Source organism: Peromyscus maniculatus, chromosome 17 (assembly GCF_049852395.1).
Source record: "Peromyscus maniculatus bairdii isolate BWxNUB_F1_BW_parent chromosome 17, HU_Pman_BW_mat_3.1, whole genome shotgun sequence".
NCBI classification, from domain to species: domain Eukaryota; kingdom Metazoa; phylum Chordata; class Mammalia; order Rodentia; family Cricetidae; genus Peromyscus; species Peromyscus maniculatus.
In genome coordinates, this window is record NC_134868.1 from 41848174 (window position 1) to 41864461 (window position 16288).

Consider the following 16288-nt stretch of genomic DNA (forward strand, 5'->3'; position numbering starts at 1 on the left):
CTTGGCCCCCAAGTGGAACTGTTTGGGAAGGATTAGGAGGTGTGGCCTTGTCGGAGAGGTGTGTCATCAGGGATGGGCTTTGAGGTTTCAAAAGCTCTCACCATTCCAGATGGCTTTCTCCCTTTCTCCCTGTCTCCAACTTTTAGATAGGATATAAGCTCTCAGCTACTGCTCTTGTGCCATGCCTTCCTGTCTACTGTATACTCCCCTCCATGGTGGCCACAGACTCTACTACCCTCTAGAACTGTGAGTTTTCTTCTATAAGCTGCCTTTGTCATGGTGTCTCCTCACAGTGATAGAAAAGTAAATAAGACACTATGTTTACATACCCATCACCTTAATGACTTAGCTCTCTCCTCGGCCATTTTTTTTATTTTGATTAATCTAACATCAACAAAATAAACAACATCATGCTTGTTTATGTCCAATTAGACATTCGTCATGTGCGGCGCGCTCCTCGGCCAGCGAGGAAGAACGACCACCACGTGAGGATTCTTCTCAGATCATACTTTATTGGAGCGTCTCTTGGTTAAGAGAGAGCGGGAGGTGAGGGGCCCCGAGGACTAAACTGCAGCTGCTTATATAGGGAATCAGGCAAACGTGCCGTGCTGTGATTGGGTCCCGCCAGAATGCTAGCACGGGGAGCCACGGGATAGGCTGAGGACATAAGGCCAATTACCATACTCGTGCATCATAGCCAAATATGGAGTTGTTTACAGCTAGGCTACCAGGAAGCCAGCGCCATCTTTGAATAGCGGCTCCCTACAGTCATGATCATCAAAATTCCATGCCTTCATCACAAATGGATATTTGAACTGATGTCAGCAATACCAAATTCTAAGTATCAGATTCAGTAAGAACTACACTTACCTGGGAAACACTGAGCAGCCCATCCAACCAAGCCTATGTTGGTGTGTCGGTTGCTGTTCTATCGCTATGAAGAGACACCATGAGCAAGGTGTTGTAGAATATTATTTTAAGATGTGTTACATTTGTTTACACTGTGGAACATTTGTTTAATGATGCAAAGATGTGTTGTACTCTTTTATGTTGCATTTGTTTAGCTCTGTGAAGCTGTGTTACTCTGCCTGTCTAAAACACCTGATGGTCTAATAAAGAACTGAACGGCCAATAGCAAGGCAGGAGAAAGGCTGGGGGGGGGTGGCAGGCAGAGAGAATATAGAGAAAGAGAAATCTGGGGAGAGAAAGATTGAGGAGTGAGAAAAGACACCCAGCCATACAGTCAGACACAGAATAAGAAAGAAAGAAAAAATATACAGAAATAGAGAAAGGTAAAAGTCCAGCAGCAAAAAGTAGACAGGACAAGCTAAGGCTGGGCATTTATAATTAAGAATTAGTCTCTGGCCGGGCGGTGGTGGCGCACGCCTTTAATCCCAGCACTCGGGAGGCAGAGGTAGGCGGATCTCTGTGAGTTCGAGGCCAGCCTGGGCTACCAAGTGAGTTCCAGGAAAGGCGCAAAGCTACACAGAGAAACCCTGTCTCGAAAAACCAAAAAAAAAAAAAAAAAAAAAGAATTAGTCTCTGTGTGTAAAGAGCAAAAACAACCAACTACACCAAGGCAGCTTGTAAAAGACAGCATTTAATTGGGAGACTGCTTACAGCTTCAGCAGGTTAGTCCATGATCATCACTGTGGGAAGCACGGGGGCAGACAGGCAGGTAGACAGAGTGCTGGAGCAGTAGCTAAGACCTTACATCTGCAGGCGGCAGGCAGAGACAGAGGAGACTGGGCCTGGGGAGGGCTTCTGAAACCTCAAAGCCCACCCCTAGTGACACACCTCCCTCTAACAAGGTCACACCTCTCCTAAATAATCCACCAACTGGGGACCCACTCATTCAAACATATGAGCCTATGGGGGCCATCCTCATTCACACCAGCACAGTTGGCCAGGATTGTCTGACATTTGCTAAATGCCTCAGGCCTTCCACGTAGCCAACACTGAGGAAATCGGGCGCTCTAACACTTGTTCCAGGAGAGCGCTGCCCTCTCAGGAGATGAGCAGTAACCCAGCTTTGAACGAGACATTAACAGTTGAAAGGAAGAAGGGAAAAACCCAACTCACCATAGAAGAGGAAGGCCTTGGTCATAGGATGATGCTGGAAGGTCCGGTTGATGGTGAAGAAGCAGGCATCAGGCCCACACTGGCCGAGCCTGCCAGTCTCCCCAGTCAGTGGGGACCACCACAGCACAATGGGGTAGCTCCCCACATCCATCCTGTTCTTCACATCCAAGGCTAGGGCTGCCTTTTCAGGAAAGGGATTGAGAGGTTTAGGCTCCTCTTCCACTTTTTTGCGTCCGTCTTGCAAATTGGAGTTTTTAAACCTCTTCCTTTCGAATTTTCCAAGCTCGACCACTACCTGAAAGTGAAGACAACCATTATCAGAATCTGATTCTCCCCATTTCCTTCAGCACAACTCCCACTGTCCTGATGATTTAGCTTCCTGTCGGTTTTCTGTAACAACATGCCAAAACTCCTTTAAAATAACACACGTACTATCACCATACAGTTCTGGATGTTAGGAGCTAGACATGGGCTTACAGTCTAATATCAAAAGGCCAGCATATTTACATTCTTCTATAGACCTTGAGGGACAGCCCAAGCTTTTGCTTTTTCTATCTTTCAGGAATCGTTCACAATGTTTATTTGGCTCAAGATCCCATTGTCAATCTTTAGATCTATCAACACCACTTCTCTCACTACTGACACTGCCCCTTTCCCTGAAAACACCCAGGAAAGGCTCTCTGCTGCTGTGGGATAAGGCTCTAACAGACAGTAAAGATTTGTCACTGAAATTGGTTTAATAAAATGCTGATTGGCCAGTAGCCAGGCAGGAAGTATAGTTAGGGCAACCAGATTAGAATTCTGGGAAGAGGAAGGGCAGAGTCAGGAGTCCCCAGCCAGATGCAGAGGAAGCAAGATGAGAATACCTCACTGAGAAAAGGTACCAAGACACATGGCTAAACATAGATAAGAATTATGGGTATTTTAAGTTTAAGAGCCAGTTTAGAAATAAGCCTGATCTACCGGCCAAGCATTTATAAATACTACTAAGCCTCTGAGTCAATTATTTAAGAAGTGGCTGCTAGGTATGTGGGAACAGGAAGGCAGGAGAGAAATTTCTGCCTACACTCTGCTTTTAATGACTTCTGTGGATAATTCAAGATAATCTCCCGTCTTGTTCCACTGGGTACCGCTATAACAGAATACCTGAGGTTGATAATCTCTAAAGAATAAAGATTTGTTTCTCATAGTTCTGGAGACTGTGTTTCTGACATTGAGGAGGTCCAACAGAAGGAAAGGCAAAGGAAGGGCTGGAGTGTAGCTTAGTGCTGGTATACTTGCCCACTACACTCAAAGCCGAGGGCTTCATCCCAGCACGTGCCTTCCACCAAAGAGATTATTTTAGAGCCAGAGTAATGATATATACATGCAATCCTAGCACTTAAGAGGTTGAGGCAGTAAGATACCAAGTTCAGAGTCAACATGGGATATATAGTGAGACCTTGTCCCAAAAAAGGAAAGAGAGAGAGAGAATCAAATTCATCTTTTTATCAGCAACCCGCTCCTGGGATAGCCCAGTTCCATTATAATGGCGTTAAGTCCTCCACAAGAGGACACACACCCAGCAGCCAAAAGCAGCTCCTTGTTAATGGGCTTGTTATTCCTAGTGTGAGAAAAGGGCCATTGACCACCATAAATCACCTGGAGTTCATAACTCCCTAGGGAAAGGGTAAAACTTTGACTAGATTCTCAATGTACCCATGCCAACTAAGATGTTAAGACCTTCTCTATGAAAGCCAAATGCTATTCCAAAAGAGTAAAAAAAAAAAAAAAAATGCATTAGCTTTAAGCAACTGAAACCAAATCAGCCCTGCCAAGAGCTTCCTCGGCATTTTTATAATGTAATAGTGTGGCTCTTCCCCAAAAGCTTGATGGAAGCAAGTTAATTGACAGCGCAGACCCTCTCTTCATTTGACCTTCCTTCTTACTAACGTACAACCAATAACTTAAGAAAAGAAAGAAAGAAAAGCCTGTCAAAAGTCCATGAGCTGGAACTTCACTACAAAATTTGTTCCGTGTGTCTCACCCATGTCTCCTGTGTGAAGTGTAAGTTCATTTATAAATAACAGAGGCAGTTTTAAGGAGAGCTGTTTCTGCAAATCAGCTCTTAATGTGTATCCCTAGATGTCATTGTCAGGTTGTAGGAAATACGAGAGATAGAAGGACATGAAGCAAAACCTTAAGGATAAGATTAGCCAAATCCACAATGCAAAGGGCAAACAAACCAGTTTCTTCCACCAATCCAAGACACAGAATAAAAACGTGGAACAAAAGAAACTTCCCCTAAATAAATAAATAAACAAACAAATAAATACATAAATAATAGATAAGATACAAATGCGAAACTTGAGATTCGCCAGCCAAATGCAGTGTGTAGAGATGTGTTTACTGCAGATTCAGAATCCCATTATAAAAGGGCTTTTCTCCGGGAGAAATCTAGCACGCCCACTAGAGGGCACTGAGAAACAACTGCTCACTGCCGTAGGTGACATAGAGCAGTTATGTGGTTATGTTTTTTTAAGTCTCTGGGCTGGAGAAATGACCCAGTGACTAAGTGCACGTACTGTACTGCTCTCCTAAAGACCTGAGTTTGGTTCCTAGCACTCACATTAGGCAGCTCAAAACTGCCTGTAACTATAGCTCTGTAGGATCTGAAATCCACTTTTCTGTGCAGGCACCCACACAAATGTGGCATACTTACACACAAGCACACATGTGCACATACACACACAAAAAGGAAGGAAGGGAGGGAAGGAGGGAGGGAGGGAGGGAGGGAGGGAGGGAGGGAGGGAGGGAGGGAGGGAGGGAGGGAGGGAGGGAGAGAGGGAGAGAGGGAGGGAGGGAGAAAGAAAGAGAGAAAGAGAGAGAAAGAAAGAAAGAAAGAAAGAAGGAAGGAAGGAAGGAAGGAAGGAAGGAAGGAAGGAAGGAAGGAAGGAAGGAAGGAAGGAAGGAAGCATTTGAAGTCTTTCTGGTTAGTATAGAGAACACACCCACAATTCCATCATTCTGGACAAAGGACTCTAGCACAGGAGGATAGTGAGTTTGAAGTTAGCATGGGCAGGAGAGACAGGGACAGGGACAGAGACAGATGAACCCGGTCTCAAAAAGGAAAATGATCCCGACTTGTTAGAAAAACCTACTAATGTACAGCCAAGTGAAGTGCTGCAAGGATTTGTTTTAAAATACTCCACATATATTCATGAATTATTTTTGCAAGTAGGTAATTAAACTTCAAAAAGAAAAATACATATACACTTAGTGAATTTTCTGACAAAATATACGGAAATGTGGGTTTAGAATGATGCCTAAAAATCAATGGTTGCCTCCAAGATTGTTTGAGCTTTACTGGGGGATTGGTATTTACATTGTCATATTTAGACTATCATTTGTATTAGTTACTTTTCTCAACAAGGAGCAAGCTAAGGGAGGAGTGGTCACCTTCGGATCAGGGGACGCAGTACATTACAGCAGCAGTTCCAGGTGGTGAGGATGTATGACCAGGACTCCACCTCACATCTCGTCAGAGCAGGAGGCAGAGGAAGGTTGCTCATTTAGTCCTCTCCTTCTTTCCCTTTTATTTAGTCTGGGCCCTCAACCCATGGGACAGTGCCACACACATCCAGGTCAGTCTTCCCTTTTCTAATAAACATCTCTGGAAAAATCCCTCACAGACAGACTCAGAGGGGTATCTCCTAGGTGATTCTAAATCCAGTCAAGTGAACAATAAAGATTAGCCCTCATACCATTGATGTCAAAATGTACGTTATAAAATGTGACATGGGCGGAACTGTATCCTCAGAAACATGTGTCTGTATTTGGCAGTATAGCCACAAAGGAGATAAATTCAAGTATGATCTTAGGGCCTTAACCCAATATAACTGAGATTACTATAAAAGGGAAAAGCTGGGCACAGAGGTAAGACCATATAAAGACAGAGGGAGAAGAAGACAGAGAGCAGGTCTCAGAAGAAACAACCCAGCCAACACCTTGGTCCTGGAACAACCCAAGCTATATTTCCGATAAAGTAAATTTTGTCTTGTCTAAGCTTCTGGGTATAAGGTACTCCTTAATGACAACTCCGGCTGAGTACCAGGATCCACAATTAATTTACCTTTCCTTAACTTGACTTATGTGTCTACCCTCTGAACTAGTAAAAACAGAATGATTCAGAATATGAGCATTTTATTTTTCATTAATAGTGTTTTATAACTTTCTATCAATTTGAAATGTTAAATACTGATGTACCCGGTGTGACAGTGAAAAAGAGGACACAGTCCCAACACCACCAGTGACAAAACCGAAGCTGAGCCAGAAGGGGGCTCGCCGGCAGCATGCACATCACTTCCCATGCTCAGAAAACAGAAACGACATGTACACCAAAACCACCTAATTTATTGTGACATCTAAAAGAAAGCTCCACAGAGAAGCCCTGTCTAAAAAAAAAAAAAAAGGAAGGAAGGAAGGAAAAAAGAAAAGAAAAAGGAGAAAAAGAAAATGTTCTCCCAAATGGGCATGGTAGCTCCTTCCTTTAATCCCAACACTTAGGAAGCAGAAGCAGAAGTATCTTGAGTTCCAGGCCACACTGGTGTACACACACACAGGGGGAGGGGGAGGAAGAAGAAAAAAATAGAATTAGGGTGTTCTCCTTTGTAATGTGTAGCATAGGCTCACAATGCTGAAAAGTGCAGCAAACATCAATTCCTCAGGGCTTTCTGAGGAAAGGGAACTGGGCAGGAAGGAGATGCTAAGTGCCCAGCACTGAGTCTGCTCTCCACAGCCCAGATTCCCAGTACCTGCAGCGTGACCATCAGAAAGACAGTGGCTGCCATGCACAGGCAAGACGCCAGAAGCTTCCTCCTCTGAATCCGCACCATGCTGCCCCGTCCTGGGTGACTGATCAAGGGCTGGCCTGGCCACCAGGTGTCCTCCAGTCAGCCCACAGCCAGAGACAACCTCACATGGAGGAACCATCTGGGTGCCAATTTCCTGCTGGGAGCTGGTCTCCATGAAGGACTGAGATACGAGGTTCCGAGGTTCCGAGTGGGGCTGGCTTGATGCTGGGAGGGAACGGCATGCAGTCTTCTTAGGCTATCATCAGAGCAGCTGGAGTCCTCGGACACAGCAGCATCCAAAAACACTGCAAGGAATGAATAATCTTTTAGCCACAGTGCAGAGCTGACAGACATGGGCTTACTGCATAAAAGCACAGAAATCTTAAACTAAAAGGAACCTTTTAGATCATACACCTCATTATACCTAATACTTAATCATACATATACCTAATCATACATATGGCTGATACCTCACGCAGAAATAAAGCAACTGAGACCAGAACGGTTACCTAACTTGCTCAAGGCCACACAGCCCCATCAACTCTCATGTCTCCCTAATCTCCCCCTAATTTCTCTGCCATTGGAAGACTGGATTCCAAGGTTACTTAGATGAAGTCACTTCCTAACCAGGTCTCAAAGGAATAAAGAAACAGACCGCACATCCACTTCTGAAAAAGCTAGGGGGAAAAATAATAATAAAGGTTCAGGTTTGGGTTAAGAAGGGGATAGTGACCAACTAGAGAAACCAACCAGCTCATGGAGGAATTCTGTTTACTGGATCATCTACTGAGACTTTAGTGGAAAGCACAACAAAGCAGGAGGTAGTGTGGGCAATATGAGCTTCTGGAAGCTTCAGGTGAGGTTTCCATGTATCTGAATTGGCTGCTCTTTTTGGCGTTTGGAGGACAGGTCCTCATGAAGCCAGGCTGGCTTCAAACTCACTGTTGCGGCCAAAGATAGCCCTGAACCTCTGATCTCTTCCCCACCGGATTCTACCTCCTAAATGCTGGGATGATCGGTGTCCACCAGTATGCCCAGATTGACAAAAATAACAACAACAACACACCACCACAAGCAATCAAAATGCAGAGCCGTGGAATCCGGTTGGTCCCAACTGTTACATCTACAATGCACTCATACATCTAAGGCTCAGAGATCTTTGTGGCAGAGGGGACCAAAAGACTGCTAAGAGCCAGAACAGGAAGTTAGCAGTGAGATTGTGTCTCTTAGAAATGTAAGAAGCTGCATCCATAAAGTCTCACCAACATGGCTGCCTAAACATGACCTGAACAAGGACAACATCAATATACATGCTCGCATGGAAGAGGAAATCTCATGGGGCCCCAATTCCAGACAAAGAACTACAGGAGGCAAGCAAGGAATTCTGGGAACAGGAGAACTACTGTTCCCCATGGAAGGGCCCTCAAATTGGTTATACAATATCAAGTGGTCAGCCCTATTCATGCTATTAGCATCATATAGATTGGACAGGTTGTATTTATATATTTAAACACACATGCACATAAATCTGCGTAACAGCAATTTTAAAAAAGAGGTCATGAATTTGAGAGAGAGCAAGGGGATCCATGAGAAGGGTTGGAAGGATGAAAGGGAAGGGGAGAAATTATGTAATTATGTACACAGGTAATTACGTTATAATCTCAAAAAAACCATTATTTTACAAAATCATAACTTTGGCAAGTACTACAAGTGGAAACCAGCTTAGCGCCGAACTTTGTGTATCTTTTCTAGCTTTTAACGTTAATACTATAAAACTCACACTAAATGATGCTAACACAGAGAACAAGCAAGCCTGTGTAGAACAGCTGTCATCCGGCTGGTCCAAGAGGAAAGGCACAAAAGGGTCTAAGAACCTCACAAGCACCCTGCAGGATTCTACTCAGTGCATATTAACAGCTATTAACTACATAAAACGCAGACCCAGCACTCTGAATGCCAGTTTCAGGTTCTGACATTCAAACAATATAAATTTGGGGACGTGACTAAGTATTTCTAATCCTCAGTGTATTCGCTGTAAGTAATAAACTTTATCCTTTTCTTTTCATGACAGAAAGATTATTAAATTTTCATTTTATGTGCAAAAGCTATAATTAATATGACCCAGATTAGGTAGTGAAATATTAACCTCTTAGATGGGAATAAAACGACATCACTTTCAGACCAGCAAAAATCCCCAGAAATCGTGATGGAAGACCAGAAACAACTTCCAGAAAGCTGTCCTCTGACCTTCACATGTACTCACACTGGCACATGCCACCACATTCACCCCACACCAATCACATATACAATCAGATAAGTCATTAACTTCTGTTTAAAATGATGCTGTGTTTTGATTGTGGTCCAAAGCTTTGAAGCACTACTTGGCATCTCCTTCCTTCCTTGGAGGTCTCATCATTTAAGCATAACAGATTTGATAAAGTGTTGGTAAGGTGAAGTCTTTCTTGTCTCCACTAGGTCATCTTCATATGAATCCAGTGGTTATAAGGTTTTGTTTTAGGGGTATTCTTTCATTTTTTTTTAAATAATGGTTTTTAGCTGATGTTCATGAATGGATGAATCCTTAGAACTGTGCCACTAGGTGAAAGGAAATCCTATCTAAGAGTGTGTTTGAGTTTGTCATACCATCCACTCGGCCCTCTGCTGGAAAAGTAGAATCAAGTCTCAAGTAATGCCTTTTCAATTGTATCCTCTAGTATTATAGGTGTAGGACAGTATTGTATCATACCTCTGTGAATGTAAAATAGCTTGTACCTGCTTTATGATACAGAGTAGTGACTGTGCTTTATCAGAGCTGTTTTTAACGATGTTGCTCAGAATGTTTTCTTTCCAGATGATGATTGAGAAACTAATTTTTTAAAAAAAATCGTGCCAGGTACCACAAGAGTAGCAGGACTGTGCTGTTTTCGGGGGTTTTGTTTTTTACTTTCTTTTTTTTTAATGGAGTGTGCTGGATGTCTCTACAATTTTGTTCAAGTGACTGCAGAACCTGGAAAAGCTGTTGTTGCTATTGATGCATAAAATACTGCTATTATTGGTGTTTCATATAATTATAAATATAAATATAAATACATATATATAACTGAAATTTTTGGAAACTAGCTGTGCTGTCAACTTTGGGGAAAAAGTATCCCACTTTACTGTGTTGAGTTGGCATTGTACAGAAATTAACAGCCATATTGGTCTAGAAACGTTGAACTTAATTTTTTTTCCATTTGTACAGGGGTAACGCGCTGTATTAAATATGTAACGTCTTATCTACGTGGGTTTGATTACAAAAACTAATAAAGTGGTTTCCAAATAAAAAAAAGAAAGTAAATTTAAGACTACAACATTTTCCAAAGAGTTTTAAATCTGTCACTTCATTCAATACTTTTTATAACCACTATGGAAAAACAGACAGTGTAGATATTATGAATTCCAGTTTTTACAAAAATGAAACTAAGCCTTACCAAATTTAAGCAGCTGGCCTGGGATCATACTTTTAGAAATAGGTCTAAAAATCAGGTCACCTGACTCCGAGATCAATGGAAGGGAGACACCAGAAACAGTGGCAGCTGTTGGGACAGAAAGAGTCTGGAGTAAAGGAAAACAGAAGCTGACGAGAGATTCTGAAGCTAGCTTGGGTTATTTTTACAGCTGATGTCTCAGGACAGTTGGAGGGTCTTTTTGCAATTTTTAATCAGTCATATCAACTACCAACGAAGAATTCAAGAGTACAAATTCCGCCAGGTTGCGGCAGCGGCGGTGGCGGCGGCGGCTGCGGCACACGCCTTTAATCCCCCTCACTCGGGAGGCAGAGGCAGGCGGATCTCTGTGAGTTCAAGGCCAGCCTGGGCTACCGAGTGAGTTCCAGGAAAGGCGCAGAGCTACACAGAGAAACCCTGTCTTGAAAAAAATGAGAGTACAAATTCCCTTGCATGTAGAGAACCTCAAGTCAGGTTACTGCTAAAGCCAAGAGTGTAGTACCGGGTCCGGAACCTGACTGTGGTTAAATGGTCCCCACTGAAGAGCAGATTCTAGTATGTGAATTACACTCTGCAGCAACCTGCCAGGCCTTAGGGTCCACTTACAATAGCAGCACTCAATCTAACCCATGCCAGCAATTAGCCAGGAGCATGTCATCATGTCAGAAGTCCTCCTACTGGTGAAGACAGATGGGCCCACAGAGAGTACCATGAGAGCCCTCAAGCTCCAATGTAATGGCACTCCAAGAGGGGGAGGCTTCCCCCTGTTTCTGCTTCATCATTGCCTACAGGGTGAACCCCAGTTCTTCAGGACAATGCCCCATAATATTCATTTCCAGGACAGAGGAATGTATCTGTTGATAGGCCGTGGTATATAACCTCTGAAATGGACCCTGACTAACCCACTCCTGAGCCTGAGCGCCGAGCTTCTGCAATGCTTTGCATGGCTGGTGGACACTAGCCAGGGCTGCCCATCTGCTGGGCAGAAAGGGTCAGGATGAGTGGAGCGTCTATGAGTACTCTTCTGCCAAACCAGCAGCACCATCATCTTAAAAATAACTCCTCTTTTCTTCTACGGAAGCTAAGACTGAGTATCTCAAGGAAAATCAGCAGACGGTGGGTGCCTAGCCTCAGAGTTTGGCTGTGCGGGGCAGGCAGGTGAACCAAGGGATGATTTCCGCCACGTCCCGCGTGATGGTGATAAATCAGGGCCACTGGTGTGCTTGACCCACTGAGTTGTCTAACTCTGAAACAGCTGCTTTTCTTGTTGTTGTGACGAAAGCAACGTAAGGGACCATTAGGCTTGGCTCACGATGGGACTAGACAGTCCATCACAGCTGGGAAGGCACACAGTAGTAGCAGTGTGAGGTGGCTGCTCGTGTTGTGTCCACAGTCAGGAGACAGGGATGAAGGCCAACGCTCAGGTCACTTCCTCTCTCGTTTCCAGCACACAGGCTGCCGCTACCTTACTCATTCAGAGCAAGGCTTCCCTTCTCAATTAAACCTTTCTGGAAACACCCTCATGGCATTTCCAGGTCATGCTTCCATGTCTCTCTGACCATCAAAATCAACCATGACAAACCCTGATACTCGATGTCTTCCTCTCCTCCTCCCTCTCTTCACTGGCAGGAAGGAAGTGAGGCAGAAGACAGACAGCTGTACAATGACTCTTCTGATTGGTTCTCCATAGCAACTGGGGAGTTGATAGCAATTGTCTTTGCTGGGCTAATAATAACACCAGGAAAGGGTTTCAGAAGAATCTAAATATCAGACCTTAATTATTCACAGTAAATCTCTCAAGTAGGCTTGGTTCTCCAAGAGATATTGTCACCTTACATTGCATAAATCTCTACGTCCGATGTGGTGGCGTACGCCTTTAATCCCAGCACTCAGGAAGCAGAGGCAGGTGGATCTCTGTGAGTTCAAGGCCAGCCTGGTCTACAGAGTGAGTTCCAGGACAGCCAGGGCAACACAGAGAAACTCTGTCTCAAAAAAACAAAACAAACAAAAATCTCCAGTACACCCCTTAATTTGTGGCTGTCCTTCTAGAAAAGCCACAGCAGACGAGCAGGAATGAGTTATATTTTCAAATACTTTTTACTGCCTCCTTTCAAGACTCCAAGCCCGCAAACTGGTGTTCTTCCCAGGCCCATCCCCTCAGATTCTCCACTCAGCTAGTTATAAATGAATGTCCCTAGAATGAAAACTGGAGCTGGAGCTCAGTGGTAGATCACCTGCCTCCCATACACGGGGCCCAGGGCCCCGTCCTTAACACTGAAAAAGAACATTGATGTGTAGCTCACTGTATTTCTCTAACTCCCTTCCCTGGTCTCTTTCTCGAGGTCTGTGTTCCTGCTGCTCCCAGAACATAACTTGCCTTTTCTGTACTGCTGAGCCAGCTTTGAATACCAGTACCTCTTGCACTGTCCTAGACATCCCCCAGACTTTGGGGGAGGGGACAGTGATGCTCAGGACTGAACTAAGGGCTTCTAACATACTAATTAGGCAAATAATCTAGCCTCATAATTAGCCCCATTTGCCTTTTTATTTTTTGTTTGTTTGCTTTATTTTTGTGGAGTTTTTGTTTTGTTTTGGAGTATTGTGTAGTTCTGGATGTCCTAGAACTTGCTCTGTAGACCAGGTTGGGCATGAACTCACAGAGATTCGCTTGCCTCTGCCTCCAGGGTGCTAGGACTACAGGTGTGTGTGTGCTTGGCTCCATTTTTCCTTTTTAGTAATTCAGCATTTCTTTCTGAAAACGAGGATTTCACATAATATTTTTTAAAAAGTATTTAGAAGGCAGGTAAATTAAAATAAACTTAGTATTATCTTTTTCCAAAGCCCATTTCAGGAACACTTATACATATTCATTCATTGTTGTTACTGTAACAACAACAATAACAACACAAACCCTGGCAGAAGCAGCTTACAAGGGGAAGGACTCACTTTGGCTTTCCCTTTCAAATGATTTCCATTCACCCCAGTGGAGAAGGGTGATAGACAAAACAGCTCCCTCCATGGTGGTGGGAGCACCAAGTGGTGGGTGTTCCCACAAACCAGAACCAGGGGCTAACATCACCTTCAAAGCCCATGCCTAGTCAGCTCCTTCCTTCCATCACCCAGGCTGTACCTCCTAAAGTTCTACACCTCCCAGAACAGCACCACCAGCTGAGGACCAAGCGTACAAATGTGAGCCTGGAAGAGAGAGGGTTTGGTGTAAAACGATGAGAGCTAAGTAAGACGCTCGCTCCGTGTCTTGGGGAAATCGACTCTACATAAGTATAAAAGCACTTAAATAGAGGCTGGGAAGGCTTCTGTACTATGCCATATTTATGCATACTGGTAACACTGGCCAAATTATCATCCTTTCCTTTATTTTCTAGGTATAATCCTGAGGAGGGTTTCTGAATGTTGTGTATAGAAAGAACTTGAAAACTGCTTCGCTTTTAGAACGCAAGATGAGCAGCAACACAGTAACAATGGAGTCTTTGATTCGCTATTAGACACTGCCATCTAGCAGGGAGCCAGGAGATAAATTATTACAATTTCAGAATTTTAACACACATTATTGGTCACCTGATGCATTGCCTTTGGCTTAGAGGCAAGACACAGATTTGGGTTTTCTTTTTTCTTTTCTTTTCTTTTTCTTTTCTAAGACAGGGTCTGTCTGCATAGCCTAGGCTAGCCTCTAAATCACCTTCTCCTGCCGTGGCCTCCAGAATGAGTGCTAGGGATGCAGGCTGTTGAATGAAAACAAGAAATAAAAGGACATGACTGCTCCTGGGTGTGTGAGGAGAGAAGATTGATTGTAGATATGAGGGAGAGCATAGCCAGAGGCAGAGACATCCGGGAGAGTCCAGAGTGGACAAGACTGGCAGAATGAGCCAGGAGTGGAGAGAGGAGAGAGACAGGAGACTAGGAAACCAAGAAGCCAAAAGGGCTGGCATTGCAAAATGGCTGAGTTATATCAGGAAAAGCAGCTGAGGGAAGGTAGTCTAACCCAGTCCCCTGGGCTGGAGAAGTGTAGGGTAGGGGCAGAGTATGCTAGCCAGGTGGATCCTGTTAACAGGTTTAGGACTGTGGGATGCTGAGAGAAACTGGATGGAGGCCAGTGTCAGCTTTGATACGTTAATGGGCACCTCAGTTAGCCAAATGTGCACTACACACGTCTTAGAAAGCATGTTCTAAGTTCTAAGACTGATGCTTTCTATACTGGTAGTTGGAAACTTCAATGTTCAAACACGTGGGCTGGTTATTCAATTCAGAAACCAACCCAGGCCCTACCTGAGAGAACTCCACCTGAGAGTATGATGGACCAAAGAGATGCATGACTCTACTTTGTAGTACGACATCTCTAGCAGGCCCAAGATTGGTCTCAAGCATGTGAGGAGTGGTGCACTTCATCTGAGAGAAGGAAAGCTACATTTGAAGGCATTAAGGTCCTGAACATCAGCTAGCCTTACTCAAAACTGGACCTATCTGGGTTGCACGCACTGCACAACACAAGACACTTCATTCACTGCCTAGTCTACCAGCTGTTTCAGAGCATCGAGTCAGTGGTCAGGGGGCTAATCTGCCGGAGTTGTTACGTTAAGAGGTTATTTCGTGTACAATGTGCTAGCAATTAACCAAAGATAGGGAAGTCCCAACCAAATATCATTAAAAGTCACAAGTTCTGGGCTGGAGAGATGGCTCAAAGGTTAAGAGCACCAACTGCTCTTCCAGAGGTCCTGAGTTCAATTCCCAGCAACCACATGGTGGCTCACAACCATCTGTAATGAGATCTGGCGCCCTCCTCTGTATACATAATAAATAAATAAATCTTTAAAAAAAAAAAGTCACAAGTTCTGTATCTTAGGATGCAAAAATGAGTGTTACATTGAGCACCCTAGCTGGGGACAAAAACCCTAAAAAACAACCTGTGTGTGGATAATCAAAGCCAGCTCTTGGTAGTCTCTTCCAAAGTATATAATAAGTGCACAATGTTTCCATCTCAGGAAAGTCAAAACGGTTAACTCGCTGGACACAAGATTACATCAACAAGTGTTTCTCAGTGAGCACCCAGTTACCAGGGGCAGCTCTCAACACAGCGGGACAAGGAGTCTTTTGCCTGGGGCCTTGTAAAGGAAGCTGAGCTGCGCCCCGGCCCCTGCACAGTCCCGGGAAGAGAGCACTAAATCATACCCTCGGGATAGCGTGCTCCTCCTCCCTGCTCCCGGAGCCCAAGGCTCCGAGGCCACAAGCTCCCACCTGCTTTCAGAGGCCACATCAGCTTGCACCCCAGTTTCTGGCTCTAAAAAGCGGTGCCAGAGTTTCTAGGATCTGACAGCAGATGCGGGTTGTTTGCCCGGGCCCAGCAAACTGTTTTCTCTTACACTCTGCTTTCGCAGAGCGGCGGTGTCCTTCAGCTAGCTCCAACAGGCGCCCCAGTCTCCACTGGCCCAGAAGACTCACCTTAGGCATTCGAGCATCAAAACAAGTCCCCATCACTGTACTTCAGCCAGCCTCAGGGGTGCCCGATGCTCCGCGCACCCCGAGAGTCCTCATTTTCTATTTACGCCCCTGAGCTCTCCCGAAGACCCGGAAAGGAAGAGATGGAATGGCAGGCTCGGCTCCAGGACCATCCCGCCGCAGTCAGCCCGCGAAATCCGGGATCCATGTTTTCATGGATGCGGTGTTTAAAAGCTAGCGGTCTGGGCTTCCAAAAAGTTTGGACCGCCCCTCACCGGTGCGTCTCAGCGCAGTTGGCTCAAGAAAGCAAGCATCAGGTCCTGAAAAATCTGAAAAGTTCTCTATAAAAGCCCCCTGGAGCTGCTCTTTCAGAGGACCTTGATTCAATTCACCGCAATCACATGGCAGCTCACAACTGTGTAACTCCAGCATCCAACA

At 44.6% G+C, this 16288-nt stretch overlaps 1 protein-coding gene across 6 annotated transcripts in view; it reads right to left on the reverse strand.

Moving 5' to 3' along the window:
* The window catches only part of Pofut3 (protein O-fucosyltransferase 3), a 78222-nt gene extending 62249 nt beyond the window's left edge, over window positions 1-15973 (reverse strand). For all 6 annotated transcript variants that reach the window (XR_013045363.1, XR_013045362.1, XM_042262544.2 and 3 more), the window contains exons 1-3: window positions 15854-15973; window positions 6876-7219; window positions 2083-2377 (exon numbers count right to left, since the gene is read on the reverse strand). Coding sequence is in view for 4 of the 6 variants with exons in the window: in XM_042262544.2 (XP_042118478.1) it covers window positions 2083-2377; window positions 6876-6956 (376 nt within the window). In the remaining 2 variants the exon portion in view is untranslated. The remainder of the gene's footprint in view (window positions 1-2082; window positions 2378-6875; window positions 7220-15853) is intronic.
* Between the last annotated feature and the right edge of the window lie 315 nt (window positions 15974-16288).